The sequence below is a fragment of the Esox lucius genome, chromosome 7, assembly GCF_011004845.1.
Source record: "Esox lucius isolate fEsoLuc1 chromosome 7, fEsoLuc1.pri, whole genome shotgun sequence".
Lineage (NCBI taxonomy): Eukaryota > Metazoa > Chordata > Actinopteri > Esociformes > Esocidae > Esox > Esox lucius.
The window spans coordinates 22,261,548-22,277,263 of NC_047575.1; the positions used below are offsets into that span (position 1 = coordinate 22,261,548).

Consider the following 15,716-nt stretch of genomic DNA (forward strand, 5'->3'; position numbering starts at 1 on the left):
CATACACCTTGCGCAAGCCTAGGCAATCATGTAATACATTTAGAACAACTTGTGGATTGGATTATTCACTTTAACGTTTTTTGCATTTGTGTTGATCCGAGGCAAAAATGAAATATATTTTTATTTCATGTAGTAACACCAAATGTGGAAGTGTCCACAGGGATGAATACTTTTGAGAGCCACTGTAAACAAGTAAAACGTAGCTCAGTTGTAAGTAGGAGTAATTAAAAAACATTGACTATGATAATAGCACAATATTTGACATTTCAATATTATGAAAATTAAACAAAGGAAATGAATATATATAATAAGCAATAAGACACAAGGGGGTGTGGTTTATGGCCAATATATCATGTTCTTAGGCATTAACATCTCATAGTGCCTACTTCCAGCAGTACAATACTGTCCAAATAATGCTTAAAAGGGTGTAATAACACAGTCTGTTCCAAAACTGCTAATATACAGACAGAGTCAATGAAGGTTGGGCCACCTTTAGGAATTTAGCATCAGCTTTCAAGGCTTAGTTTACTTCCATTGCTGCAGAACAGCTGTAAATGTCTTGTTCCTGAAAAGGGCAGTGGGGAGAACAAGTATTTGATGCACTGCCGATTTTGCAGGTTTTCCCACTTACAAAGCATGTAGAAGTCTGTAATTTTTATCATAGCTACTCTTCAACTATGTGTGATGGAATCTAAAAGAAAAATCCAGAAAATCACATTGTATGATTTTTAAGTAATTAATTAGCATTTTATTGTATGACATAAGTATTTGATACATCAGAAAAGCAGAACTTAATATTTGGTACAGAAACCTTTGTTTGCAATTTCAGAGATCATACGTTTCCTGTAGTTCTTGACCAGATTTGCACACACTGCAGCAGGGATTTTGGCCCACACTTCCATACAGACCTTCTCCAGATCCTTCAGGTTTTGGGGCTGTCACTGGGCAATACGGACTTTCAGCTCCCTCCAAAGATTTTCTATTGGGTTCAGGTCTTACATAGCTCTCTGGTCTTGGCCATTGGAGTCTGTTTGATTGAGTGTGTTTGATTAATTGTTTAAAAATCATGCAATGTGATTTTCTGGATTTTTGTCTTAGATTCTGTCTATCACAGTTGAAGTGTCCCTATGATAAAAATGACAGACCTCTACATGCTTTGTAAGTAGGAAAACCTGCAAAATCGGCAGAGTATCAAATACTTGTTTTCCCCACTGTGTGTCATCAGCATAACAATGGAAGTTGACATTGTGATTCCGGATTATATCACCCAGAGGCAGCATATATAGTGAGAACAATAATGGGCCCAGAACCGAGCCTTGAGGAACACCAAAGCATACCTTTGATTTGGCAGAGGTTTTGCCATCCACACATAAGAACTGATATCTTTCAGATTAATAAGATTTAAACCAGGCTAGAACATATCCACGTAGCCCAATATAGGTTTCCAGTCACTCTAAGAGAAGGGAATGATCAATAGTGTCAAAAGCAGCACTAAGATTAAGAAGCAACAGAACGAATGCGGAACCTATGTCTAAAGCCAATAGAAGGTCATGTGTTACCTTCACGAGTGCAGTCTCAGTATGATGGGGTCTGAAACCGGACCAGAGCATTTCATAAATGTTATTTCTCTTCAGGAAGGCATTCAGTTGTTGGGAAACATTTTTCTAAGATTTTTGAGAGGTTCGATATTGGCCTATAATTGTTTAATATGTCAGCATCCAGATTCAATTTTTTTTTTAGAAGACACTTAATTTTCTCAATTTTTTGTTAGTTTGGTACACATCTGGAGGAAAGGGAGCAATATATTAAGTTCAACTTTGGCTGACCTAGCACAGGAAATAGCTCCTTAAGTAATTTAGTTGGAATCAGGTCAAGCTGACAATTTTTGGGTTTAGAACTCATTACCAATTTAGTAAATGTGTCGAGTGATACGAGATCAAAAAATTCAAGTGTCCCCCTTGACACCTGGTCAGGGACGTTCAGGACATTCTCAGGACAAATGAGATTTTAGGGACTATTCATTCATCATCTTCCGCTTTATCCGTGGCCAGGTCGCGGGGGCAGCAGTCTAAGCAGGGATGCCCAGACTTCCCTCTCCCCAGACACTTCCTCCAGCTCTTCCGGGGGGACACCGAGGCGTTCCCAGGCCAGCCGGGAGACATAGTCGCTCCAGTGTGTCCTAGGTCTTCCCCGGGGTCTCCTCCCGGTGGGACAGGACCGGAACGCCTTCCTGGGAAGGCGTTCCGGAGGCATCTGAAACAGATGCCCAAGCCACCTCAGCTGACCCCTCTTGATGTGGAGGAGAAGCAGCTCTACTCTGAGCTCCTCCCAGGTGACCGAGCTTCTCACCCTAAGGGATCGCCCAGCCACCCTGCGTAGAAAGCTCATTTCGGCCACCTGTGTCCGGGATCTTATCCTTTCGGTCATGACCCAAAGCTCATGACCATAGGTGAGAGTAGGAACGTAGATTGACCGGTAAATCGAGAGCTTTGCCTTGCGGCTCAGCTCTTTCTTCACCACGACAGACCGATACATCGACCGCATTACTGCAGAAGCTGCACCGATCCGTCTGTCTATCTCCCGTTCCATCCTTCCCTTACTCGTGAACAAGACCCCTAGATACCTAAACTCCTCCACTTGAGGCAGGCACTCTCCACCAACCTGAGCCACCCTTTTCCGACTGAGGACCATGGCCTCGGATTTGGAGATTTTCATCCCCACCGCTTCACACTCAGCTGCAAACCGTCCCAGTGCATGCTGAAGGTCCTGGTTTGAAGGGGCCAACACGACAACATAATCCGCAAAGAGCAGAGACGAAATCGTGTGATCCCCAAACCTGACACCCTCCGGCCCCTGGCTGCGCTTAGAAATTCTGTCCATAAAAATTACGAACAGAACCGGCGACAAAGGGCAGCCCTGCCAGAGTCCAAAATGCACTGGGAACAAGTCTGACTTACTGCCGGCAATGCGGACCAAGCTCCTGCTCCGGTCGTACAGGGACCTGACAGCCCTTAGCAAAGGACCCAGGACCCCATATTCCCGAAGCACTCTCCGCAGGATGCCGCGAGGGACACAGTCGAATGCCTTCTCCAAATTCACAAAACACATGTGGATTGGTTGGGCAAACTCCCATGAACCCTCCAACACCCCGTAGAGGGTATAGAGCTGGTCCATTGTTCCACGGCCCGGACGAAAACCACACTGTTCCTCCTGAATCCGAGGTTCTACTATCGGCCATATTCTCCTCTCCAGCACCCTGGCATAGACTTTCCCGGGGAGGCTGAGAAGTGTGATCCCCCTATAGTTGGAACACACCCTCCGGTCCCCCTTCTTAAAAATAGGGACCACCACCCCGGTCTGCCATCCCAGAGGCACTGTCCCCGACCGCCACGCGATGTTGCACAGGCGTGTCAACCAAGACAGCCCCACAACATCCAGAGACTTGAGGTACTCGGGGCGGATCTCATCCAACCCCGGTGCCTTGCCACTGAGGAGTTTCTTGACCCCCTCTGTGACTTCAGCCCGGATGATGGACGAGTCCACCTCTGAGCCCTCATCCTCTGCTTCCTCAATGGAAGACGTGACGGCGGGATTGAGGAGATCCTCGAAGTATTCCTTCCACCGCCCGACGACATCCCCAGTTGAGGTCAACAGCTGCCCACCTCTACTGAAAAACAGCATTGGTAGGGCACTGTTTCCCTCTCCTGAGGTGCCAGATGGTTTGCCAGAATCTCTTTCCATGGCCTCAACGAACTCCTCCCAGGCCCGAGTTTTTGCCTCCACAACCACCCGGGCTGCAGTCCGCTCGGCCAGTCGGTACCCGTCAGCTGCCTCAGGAGTCCCACTAGCCAACCAGGCCTGATAGGACTCCTTCTTCAGCTTGACGGCATCCCTTACTTCCGGTGTCCACCACCGGGTTCGGGGACTGCCGCCTCGACAGGCGAAGCTCTGCCGGAGGTGGGAGTTAAAGATCTCTCTGACAGGAGACTCGGCCAGACGTTCCCAGCAGACCCTTACAGTACGCTTGGGCCTGCCGAATCTGTCCAGCTTCTTCCCCCGCCATCGGATCCAACTCACCACCAGGTGGTGATCAGTTGACAGCTCCGCCCCTCTCTTCACCCGAGTGTCCAAGACATACGGCCGCAGGTCAGATGAAATGTCAACAAAGTCGATCATCGACCTGCAGCCTAGGGTGTCCTGGTGCCACGTGCACTGATGGACACCCTTATGCTTGAACATTGTGTTCGTTATGGACAAACTGTGACTAGCACAGAAGTCCAATAACTGAACACCGCTCGGGTTCAGATCAGGGGGGCCATTCCTCCCAATCACGCCCCTCCAGGTGTCACTGTCGTTGCCCACGTGGGCGTTGAAGTCCCCCAGTAGAACGATAGAGTCCCCAGTCGGAGCACTTTCCAGCACCCCTCCCAGAGACTTCAAGAAGGTCGGGTACTCTGGACTGCCGTTCGGCCCGTAGGCACAAACAACAGTGAGAGACCTATCCCCGACCCGTAGGCGCAGGGAAACGACCCTCTCGTTCACCGGGGTAAACTCCAACACATGGCGGCAGAGCTGGGGAGCTATAAGTAAACCCACACAAGAAACCTTGTAAAAAAAGAAATACAATTGCCTGAGATTGACCTAAACACATTCTGAATAGTTAAACGTGTGTTATTAGATATAGTGCTGAAAAAAGATTTAGAATTAAGTTTAATTTTGAAAAATAACAACATGCAAATTGCACTGATTCGGCGGCATGGCCAAGGGATTAAATGATTTGCACATCATTGCCTTCTGTGTTTATTTTCATTTTACCCAGCGTCCCAACTTTTTTGCAAACAGGGTAGTACATGATATTAGTTTTTGTCCATTATACAATAATCAACACAGCAGTATTCTTTCCCCCCCAAAAAACGTTTCACACAAAATGGCAATGCTCATATCTACCATTGAGGGCACCGGTCATCTCCTCTATTATTTTTTTTTATAGAAAGTAATTATAGTATTAAACTTTCTGAAGCAATTATTTTGTGCAATAAAAGACCTGCTTTTGTATTATTGTCATCGTGAAGACGTGTGTGATGTGAATAGAATGAAACCAGGACAGGCAGTAATATTGGTTTAGAAAAACCTTTAAAAAAGACATTCGTGCTGCTACAGGTGATGAAGATTTGCAGCTGCAGCGCGAAAGTCCTAAAATGTATCAGACTGCCGATAAAGACAAGCATGATAGATAGCTTGAAAATGTTTAAATGTTTAGTAATTTGACAAAAACTGTTGTCTAAACTTGCTTGCCCGGTTGGCTTGAACCCAATTGGGTTAGGCTAAATTAAAATACATTACATTAGCTATTGCGTTGATGTTTATTTTCCTAATATCAAAGTTATTAACCCTGGCTAATATCACTTGCTAGATTTGTCAGTAGTGCTAATTAACTAGCTACATTTAGTCTACTAAGTACATGTGTATTACCATTGAGCCTCAATCAAATTATTGACGGTCGACTGTATGCAGGGTGTAGGACTGAGTTTGATATTTAATACATTTATCTTTTTTGGTAGGAGCTGCTTTTATATGTTAATAAAGAGATTTCATAGTGTGGGAATTTGTGGAAAAGGCTTTATAGACAAGGTGAGCATTAGGTGTGAAATATTAGTATACATGTTTGTTTACAAAATGTTGGCATTTTGTGAATGTTCGTATTTTTATAGAATAGATATAACATTGCTAACATGCTCCTCCTGACACATTTCAAAGTGATACAATCACCCATATGTAATAAAACATGCTAATAATTTTTTTATTAATCAGGTAGGGGGTCCAGAGGAGACAGAAAGGGAAATGCAGTTGGCATAGAGGGTATATTATTTCTTCCAGACTTATCGCTAGATAAATATATCTCTGTATTGTGATGAGCTTTTCAATGTTTGTTGGACTTTTTTGTATTATCCAAGTGAGCAAAGAGCAGAAACTAAATGTAACACTTAAATCATAAAGACTCATGAAATGCCGCCTTGCCGACTCTTTGAAAATATGTTAGTGTCTAAAAGCTTAATCATGGTTGTTAGCCGGGGAATGCGTTTTTCCAGTGTGCATGCTAGTAAATTCATCCTGGTAGAACAAACTGTGATAAGAAGCAGAAAAGGTTAGCAAGTATATCCAAAATTCAGAATACACGTCTCAATACCCAAAATAAACAAAACATGAAGACAATACTTTTTTTAAAATAAACTATTTACTCATCTTCATAGTCAGTTAAATATAAATTGCCTCTTGCAACAAACGTTCATTTCAACAGGAGTGACAAAAATGGGAGTTGTGTCATCAGTTCATGTGTGTATTAGTTTACCAGTAAGGCTGCTCTAGATTGGAGTTTGTTCTTTTCAAACACATTATCTAGAGTGATATGCAATGGTCATTTACATCCAAAAGTGGTTCCCCAGTTGTCCTTTTCGTAGGTCTAATAATAATAATAATCCATTCATGGGGAAGACACCAGACAAAGGCTCTTATAACTTCTGGATGATAACGGATGAGGCTCCACCACCACCGTTGCAGATCCCTGCCAGGCCGTACTGGCCAGACTTTAGAGCATGTACCATGTGTCCCACTATTCTCGCCCCTGACATCCTGAAAGATTAATAGAATCACAATGTATCAGAAAAAAATAAATATCTGCCACTTTCTGTATTATTGGAATTAATTTCATTATTAGGCTTTTTGGCCTAGCACTCGTCACTTACCCAATAGGGTGTCCCAGGGAGACAGCTCCTCCGTTGACGTTTACTTTGCTAGGGTCGATGTCCAGCATCTTCACGTTGGCCAGAACCACAACACTAAAAGCTTCGTTGATTTCCCACATGGCAATGTCCTCCTTCTTCAGCCCTGCAGCTGCCAGTACCTAAAGATCATATTGAGTGAGAATACAGAACACAAAACAATTTATAATGCAAAAATCTATATTTATGAATCATGTCCCTGAATCTCTTTTATCTAGGTGCAAAGACAATAAACTTGACACAACCAGCTTTCTCAGACATACCTTTGGTACAGCAAATGCAGGAGCAATAGGGAAATCAATGGGGGCAGTAGCTGCATCAGCAAAAGCTAAAAGATTAAGACAAAATATTAAGTAATATTATTTTTTTTGTTTTTTTATGTTTACAAAGAAAAATAGTAGTGAATAAAACCTGTGCTGCAGTGCAGCAGTACATGGGCAGTGTGCTGTAGGCAGTAACCTAGACACTAAACCAGTGGTGTCAAATCCAGGTCTCAGGACATGAGGTACTACTGGTTTCAGCCCTGATTTAGACTTAGGAAACCAGGTGAATACAATTTACTACCAGGTAGAATAGAACCCTGGCAGTTCACTGGATCCCCAGGCTCAGAGTTGAGAACCCCTGCTCCTAACCACAGTAGGCCAGTAATTTTCAACATAGTTAAAAAGTTATATAATAACAATTTCCAAATGGTTCTGAAAGTCCACCTAAACAGCTTATCACTAACCAATAATTATAAAATAAAACGCTGATCAATATAACCTATATATACACAGTATATATATATATATATATATATATATATATATATATATATATATATACACACACAGTATATATATATATATATACACACATATAAACTATATAAAATAGTTTTTTTTCCTGTTAAGATTAAAGTTCATGATGATGAGTAAAAACACACAAAAAGGATCAGAACATAACTAGAGTCTAGTGCAGAGCTGTCTTACAGGCGATCCTGGCCAGTGGGGTGACGTTAAGTCTCCTTGCTGCATCAGCGGTCATTAAAACCAGGGCGGCTGCACCGTCGTTCAGTGTGCTGGCATTGGCTGCAGTCACGGTGCCTGGGAACCAAATCATTATTCAGAATCAATGTAATCAGCACACAGAGGTTTGTTTTAAGTGTTTCAATTCAACTCTTAAATCTTTAGGCAAATATTGTTCCTTAATTCTGAGGATGCTAGGATTGATTATCATTTCCTTACCAAGAAAAACAGACATTGGTCTCGTTTTAGCTTTCCGTGAAGATGCCCTCTTACATTCTATCGTCTGATTATTAAAAGAGATATACAGTAGGACTATGATACCATTGTCTTTCTGGAACACCGGTCTCAGATTAGGGACTTTGCTGAAGTCCACACGTCTCCACTCCTCATCTTCTGACACTACCACATCAGGCTTTCCTGCAGAGGAAAAACACTTTCAGCTTCATGCATTGGACCACAGAAAAACATGGTGATGTGGTTTGGTTTACTTTATTTAGATACTGTGAGCGTTATGGCAGCCTGACAGCTGTGAGGGTTTTTCTGCTATTGAAACCCATGAAACACATGAACGTTTTTTGGCCCCGCCCAAAAAGATAATGACGAAAGTACATTGAAATCCACCCAATACTTCGTTAAGGAATTGTGTGTGCATTTTTGAAGGAAGACGGTACTTAGGAGGAAAGTTGGATAGCCAGCCCAGTCTTAAACTCGTTCTTCGGATCTTGGGTAGAATTGTCTGGTAGCTACGCTTCTGTACTCTCAATGAAACTGCAAGGATATCTGAAGCAAGAGAGATCTCCCAGACTGAAGAATCTATTAGCTACATTGTCTGTTAACTATGGTAATGCTAAATTCCGACCCATGAGCATATAGATTATACATTCTTAATATGAAGGTAGGTAGTTATACAGGGGCTTTTTAAGGAATTTATTCAATATTTTCTCATTACATTACAAGTCATTTATTACTAGTTTTCCTATTAATAATCTCTAACCCCTTCTTTTAGCCAACCTGTAGGAAAACATAGGGCAAGTGGTTTTGATCCTGAATAACTTACATGTAAATGATTTCATAGAACACGGATATCTGTAAAACACCCAAGTGTGTGACATTTAATTTAGTTGATGGGCTTCTCAGAATGGCACAATAATTATATAGAAATACAGCTACATCGCAAATGCTGAATGTATATGCAATGTTTGCAGTGCTATTATTCTCAGCTTCATGGGATATTTATAAAAATTTCAGGAAATTAGCTTTAAAATAACAAACATAGCCTTGGAGAATTTGTAGAAGTTCAAGACATTAAATATTAAGATAGGGAGGGGCCTCAAATTATTACATGAGGAGGCCAATGTCACTTATCGCTGTGACTAGCCACACCCCCTGACATGCCCCTGACCACGCCCACCACCTAAGCCACTTTTTGATCCTGAAAAAACCCTGGCTGTAGGACCCTACAGAACATCCCAGTCTGGCTGGTAAGCACAGGAAAGATCCATTGCACCTGCTGTTAATTATTTAATTTCTGCCCTTACAACCAGGCCAGGCTGGGGCAGTAAAGGAAGATGACTGTGAGAATGCCTTTTGTGTTACCGGTCAGAGTTAATGTGGAGTTCAGTTTATTTGCGCTTAACCATTTGTGCTTAGGACCCCAGGGAGTACTTGATTTGAGAAGTACTTGTATTTGAGTAGACCATATGTGTACTGGTAAAATTCTCACAAGGGGGTACTTCAGTGCAGAACAAAATTCAGCGGGTGGTATGTTAAATAAGGTTGTGAACCACTGTGTTTTAGGACGCCATCCTTTACCTTTCTGGGGGATGCTAACAGGGACAATTTCCTTTGCGAGCAGTCCTGAGTTATATGCTGCTTGGCTGCGGTTGTATGAGCTGATGGCATAGGCGTCCTGCTCCTCCCTGGTGATCTGCATGTTCTTAGCTGTATTTTCTGCACAGTTTCCCTACAAATGAAAACACATTATATTGTCTTCAAGAGTCAACAGCCAAACTGGTAAACATTAAGTCTGTCCCCAAGCCCAAACAAATACAGCACACTCCAATAAAGCACGTCATGTAGTATATTTAAATATGCAATGCACAGTGAGAAATACCATGTGAAATTTGTTGTAGACATCAGTGAGGCCGTCCTTTACAATAAGGTCCTCCATCCTCAAACCACCGTAGGCTGGAATGTCCCTGGTCATCACATAGGGGACATTGGACATGCTCTCCATACCGCCAGCCACCATCACATCCTGAGAGAGAAAAACCTTTGAGTTAATTCCTCTGTTACGCGATGCAACATACCCATATAGAAATATTGGGCTTCATCAAATATAAACATGACAAACATAACAACATGGTTACAGAATAGTCACAATGTTTATTGGACATCTATTGTCTGTGTGCAAAACGCTGTACGGTTTTAAACTCTTATGAACTAAAGTCCTGTCTACATGCATTGAAAGTGTTCCACCTACCTACCAGTGCTTGGCCAAAAGGTACATATACTGACAATTCATGTAATAAATAGGGGTTATAGGAGCTCAATGTGGTTTTGTGCAATGTTATGGTAACACAGTGAGCTGTTATGTTACTGTACCTGGTGTCCACACATCAGACTCTGGGCAGCTAGCATGACAGACTTCATACCAGAAGCACACACTTTGTTGATGGTTGTTGCAGGAGTGGAGAGGGATAGCCCTAGTGGTAAAGTATCAGACTTTATTAGTGTACCTCACATCAAAAGTGGTGTTGCTAACTGTTTAACATCCACTGACAGTTCATCTGGCAACCCACTGGGCACCAACCAGTGAGTCTATGCCTTGCAGCACACATTACCTCCCTCCTTATAAGAATTCCTACCATTTAGGTTGTATACAAAGGTAAGAATTACAACCCCGTTCCCAAAAAAGTTGGTATGCTGCATCGAATGCTAATAAATACAGAATGCAATGATGTGCAAATCATGTATCCCTTTATTTAATTGAAAATAGTACATAGACAACATATCAAAAATTGAAACTGAGAATTTTATTGTTTTGGATTTGATGGCAGCAACAGGTTTCAAAAGTTGGGACACAGGCATGTTGGGAACTGAGGAAACCAACTGCTGCAGTTTTGAAAGTGAAATGTTTACCCATTCTTGCTTGTTTGCAGCTTCTCAACAGTTTGGGGTCTCCTTTGCTGTGTCATTTCATAATGCACCAAATGTTTTCAATAGGGGACAGGTCTGGACTGCAGGCAGGCACGTTTAGCACCTGGACTCTTTTACAACAGACCCATGCTGTTGTGTTATGTGCAGACTGGTTGGGCATTGTCCTCCTGAAATAAGCAAGGCCTTCCCTCAGAAAGACGTTGTCTGAATGGCAGCATATGTTACTCGAAAACATGTATATATTGTTCAGCATTAATGGTGCCTTCACAGATGTCCAAGTCACCCATGCTATATGCACAAATGCACTCCTATACCATCACGGATCCTGGCTTTCAAACTATGCTCTGATAAGAAGCCAGGTGGTCCCTCTCCTCTTTAGGCATCCATGATTCCCAAAAATAATCTCACATTTTGATTCATCAGACCACAGGGCAGTTTTCCACTTTACCTCAGGCCATCTTAAATGAGATTGGGCCCAGAGAAGGCTGTGGCGTTTTTGGATGTTGTTTGTCTATGGTTTCTTCTTTGCAGGGTAGAGTTTTAACCTGCATTTTATGGATGCAGTGACATACTATGTTCACAGACAATGGTTTTCTGAAGTTTTCCTGAGCCCATGCAATGATGTCCAATGCAGAATTGTGTTTTTAATGCAGTGCCATCTGAGGGCCCGAAGATCACGGCCATCCAATATTGCTTTTTGTCCTTGTTTAATAACCCTTGCATACGGAGATTCCTCCAGATTCTTTGAATCGTTTAATGATAGTGTACTATTGATGATGAGATCCCTAAACTCTTTGTAATTTTAGTTTGTGATACGTTATTCTTGAATTGTGGCACTAATAGCCCATGCAGTCTTTCACAAAGTGGTGAACCCCCCCCATCCTCTTTTATGCCAGGCTTATCCTCTCTGGAATTATCTTTTAAAACCCAATCACGTTACTGACCTGTTCCCAATTGACCTAATTAGTTGTGTGATATTCCACCAGGTTTAGTTTTTTTGCATTACACAACATTTCCAGCCTCAACAAGAGCATGAACACAATCTCCAAGACTCTACATAGCATCCAGGGAACTGAATGTGTCCCTCACTATCAACAAACGTGTGAAAATTATGTTTCTCCTCAAGTAGTAGCGAATTAAAGTAAATATTGAATAGGTCCATTGTGTGAAGTGAATTCATGGTACTTTAAATCTGTTACACTCAGGTCTATAATTGATAATGATGTATGCGTTTGTACCTGCGCCAAGTAGAGCCTGTCTGGCAGGGGCCTGTCCTTCCCCAGCCTGCAGTACATTTCCCATGTAGACCTCCTTCACCTCCTCAACTGGGATACCTGGCCACATCACAAAATAAGTCAAATAAAATGTACTAAGCTGTTTAAACATAATTTCAGATTACATTTACAGTATTGTTTTAATAGTCCATCTGTAACAAAACATGTATGTAAACGTCCATCATTTTCCTGCCGAACAAATATAACAATATAAAAAAATATTGTCACTTCCAAACCTGCTTTCTCAATTGCTCCTTTGATGGCAATGGAGCCCAGTCTTGTGGCAGGTACAGCTGCAAGGCTCCCTCTGAAGGACCCCATCGGGGTCCGGACTGCACTGACAATGACCACTTCCTGATATGATGATCAAATTATGGTTAGAAATGTCAATCTTACGATTTTCTCACCTTCACTCACTAAGTCAAGTGAAATAGATGCAAAGGTCATGACACTATGTTCCAAAACATTTCAGTCACATACTCACATTTAAAGAAGGGCGAGATGAATAGGTCCTTGACAGGTACTTGTGAGCCTGAAAAGGCAAATTAGAGAAATATATACTTATTTGGTTGCTATTTGGCAAGCTGGCTTGTAACCTTTAACAGCTGGGACATGCAATGTAGAGGAACGCTATCACACATTACGCGATCTAGTGACGTGGTAATCAATGTGCTACAGTTAAATAGTACTCTTACACATGACAGAGAATGAACTAGCAAGTTACCTATGTAGTTGTACTATCAGATAATCAATGTTACAAGGCAGACCCTTTCCCACCTAACCCACTGTAAAACAATAGCCTGGTGTGTTAGCATGTGCATACGTTCGATAAAATGAGAATGAATGCCTCACGTTTAGAAATACACACATTTACTTTGGTCACCCTACCTACCAAACGCTTGCAAAGCTGAGAACGCACGGTTAAAAGTCCACTTGATGACATAATTGAACTACAACGGAGGACTTTTTCGTACAGTTGAACCTACAGGAATATCCAGTTGGGTGTATTCATTCGGCCAAACAAAACGTTTAAGTTAAGAAACATTTCGTCAAAACAGAGCTTCGATTGGACAAGTGAACGTACGTTCGCTCCCGTTTCGTTCTATCTGCGACAGTTTTGACAAAAATTTTGCAACTCAACGTTTTGTGAATACATCCTTGACCTTCAGTAGAGGAGCAAAATGGACCAATCATAGCAAGAGGTGGGTTTGGAACACGTGCAAACGTCTATAGGAATTGTGGTCATTGTAGTCCAAAAAATGTATCACCAGTTAAATTGATATAAAAAGGAGAACAGTAGACGGGAACAAATGATTAACAGATATTGTCTTGTTAGAGTGGTTAAGGCTGATATCACGTACCAGATATTTTGGATATGTTGAAGTATAACACTTCCCCGAGTTGGTTTGTTGGAAAGGAGAATAAAACACAGGGAGTCAGGGCAATTACCGTAGTTATACGTCCATTTATTACAGAAGCTTCTGGAGACACGTGTCGCCGCACAATGTCTAAGGATCAACATTCAAAACATCATTTTTATACTTCTACTACGCCCAAAAGATAGAGGCGTTAACTTACAAAGTGTGTGCCATTGGCCCAATCCCAGTTTTATTCCTTATAGGATAACTGCAAGTATCCCCTTGCCCCCCTTTCTGGTTTCTGTCTTGTCTGTCCGACTATGTGTGTGTGTCTCTGACCTGTGACCTGTTTCTCACAAAACAGACATACTAAATCTTTCTCTCCCCGGCAACTGCTTAAACAGGGTTTCCTATTCTCCTACTTGCTCCTTCAGTTTCGGTTCATATTACAGACATTTAATATTTTGTTTCATTGGTTACAACAGCTTATAACAGTTCACTAACTTATATAATCAATACATCTACATTGGTTACAACAGCTTATAACAGTTCACTAACTTATACAATCACTACATCTACAATTCCCCCTTTTGATCTCTCCCCAGAGAGATCACCCCTATTCGCCAAGCTCCAGTTCTCCCGGGTCATGCTGCTCCAGTAGAGGCATCAGCATCCCTGATGGCGATCCTGGAGCCTTCTCAATGGCTGTAGAAATCACTCTCATGGCAAGCCCTCTTATGCATGGGATACAACAAAACCCACAAGTAACCATTATAGCACCAAATGTAGAAAGCGATAAAAGAACAGACATTATCAAACCTTTCCACTGGCCGAACATCGAGATCATCCATTCCTCCAGCGGATTATCTATCCCAGAATGCTCGTATGCGACCCCGTGACATAGTCCAATTCAATCCCCCAAATTTCCTCAAACAGGTGTCCTCAGGTGGGGTCGCTGACCTCTTCGCTGGGGGAATGAAGACCCGATGCCAACCTGGGAAACCTGTAACAACACACAACACACATATCATTATTCTACCAATTCCCATATACCACTTCATTCTACTATCATCTCCCCAGACCTTTCTCTGTAACCCTGTCATCTTGGTACGAGTGGTATGAGCCACTCGGTGTCCTATACCCCCTTTAGTTACAGTATTTTTCAGTTCTTTCCCCTAAGAGTCTATTCCCCTGGCGCCGTCCTCTGTCTCCTTCACTCGCTCGTGGTCCTGCCGTGTCCTGTGGTCCGCTCCTGGCACCGGTCCGGCTGGTGTTGGTCCTCCTTCCGTCCACGCTGGGGAAAGCTCCTCCTTTCCGGTTTGGATGAGGTCCGTCAGCGACCTCCCTGGCTCCTGCGCTGGTGTACACTGGCTCCAATGGTACCACGTCTCTCCTTTGTCCCTCAGGCGGACCGCATGACTCGTTCTCTCCACCACCTGATGAGGACCCTTCCACCTTGGCTCCGACCACTTCCGCTTGATGACCTTCAGCAACACCCACTCCGCCTGGGGCAGGTTCTGATCCAGCGGTTGCAGGTCCCTCCGTTCTCCGACTCTGTTGGTGAATTCTGAAACGAGAGCTCGCAATTCATCAAAATACATTCTGTGATCTTTGGGCCACTTTTCCCCTTCCGGGACCGCAGGCCCCGCGGCTGGTCCTGGAAACTGTCTCCCCGTCAGCAGCTCGTATGGGGTGAACCCAGTGGTCTGATTTAACGAGCATCGAATCGTCATGAGTGCCAGTGGTAGTGCATCCACCCAGTTCAATTTAGTCTGCGCACATATCTTAGCCAACTTGTTTTTTAAGTTCTGGTTCATCCTTTCTACCTTTCCCTGGGACTGTGGATGGTACACAGTGCCAAAAGCATGTTTTAGGCCCAATAAGCTCTCTACCTTCTGTAAATCACTGTTCTTAAAGTGAGTCCCATTGTCTGACCTGATTTTCTCTGGGAAGCCGTGTCTGGGAATGTACTGGTTCACTAAACACTTGATCACTATCTGACTGTCCTCCCTTCTTGCTGGCCAGGCTTCTGGCCACCCTGTGAACATGTCCACACACACTAACATGTAACGGCACCCCCGTACTGTTTCCCCCATGTCAGTGTAGTCTATCACTATCTCTTGTCCAGGTCTCGTCGTC

The 15,716-nt window shown here is 43.0% G+C and overlaps 1 protein-coding gene across 2 annotated transcripts; it reads right to left on the minus strand.

Moving 5' to 3' along the window:
* Positions 1 to 5,601: 5,601 nt before the first annotated feature.
* Positions 5,602 to 13,246, minus strand: acat1 (acetyl-CoA acetyltransferase 1). Of its 2 annotated transcripts, none has more exons than XM_010904387.5 (12): positions 13,112 to 13,246; positions 12,704 to 12,751; positions 12,456 to 12,573; positions 12,184 to 12,279; positions 10,391 to 10,491; positions 9,900 to 10,043; positions 9,599 to 9,749; positions 8,108 to 8,203; positions 7,751 to 7,864; positions 7,043 to 7,107; positions 6,744 to 6,901; positions 5,602 to 6,630 (listed from the first exon to the last, which is right to left on the minus strand). In XM_010904387.5, the coding sequence occupies exons 1-12, from the start codon at positions 13,160 to 13,162 to the stop codon at positions 6,510 to 6,512; spliced, it is 1,263 nt and encodes a 420-aa protein (XP_010902689.3). In that variant the 5' UTR covers positions 13,163 to 13,246; the 3' UTR covers positions 5,602 to 6,509. The 2 variants fall into 2 exon arrangements, with proteins under 2 accessions (XP_010902689.3, XP_019903312.2); XM_020047753.3 differs by lacking the exon at positions 13,112 to 13,246 and adding an exon at positions 12,944 to 12,963.
* Between the last annotated feature and the right edge of the window lie 2,470 nt (positions 13,247 to 15,716).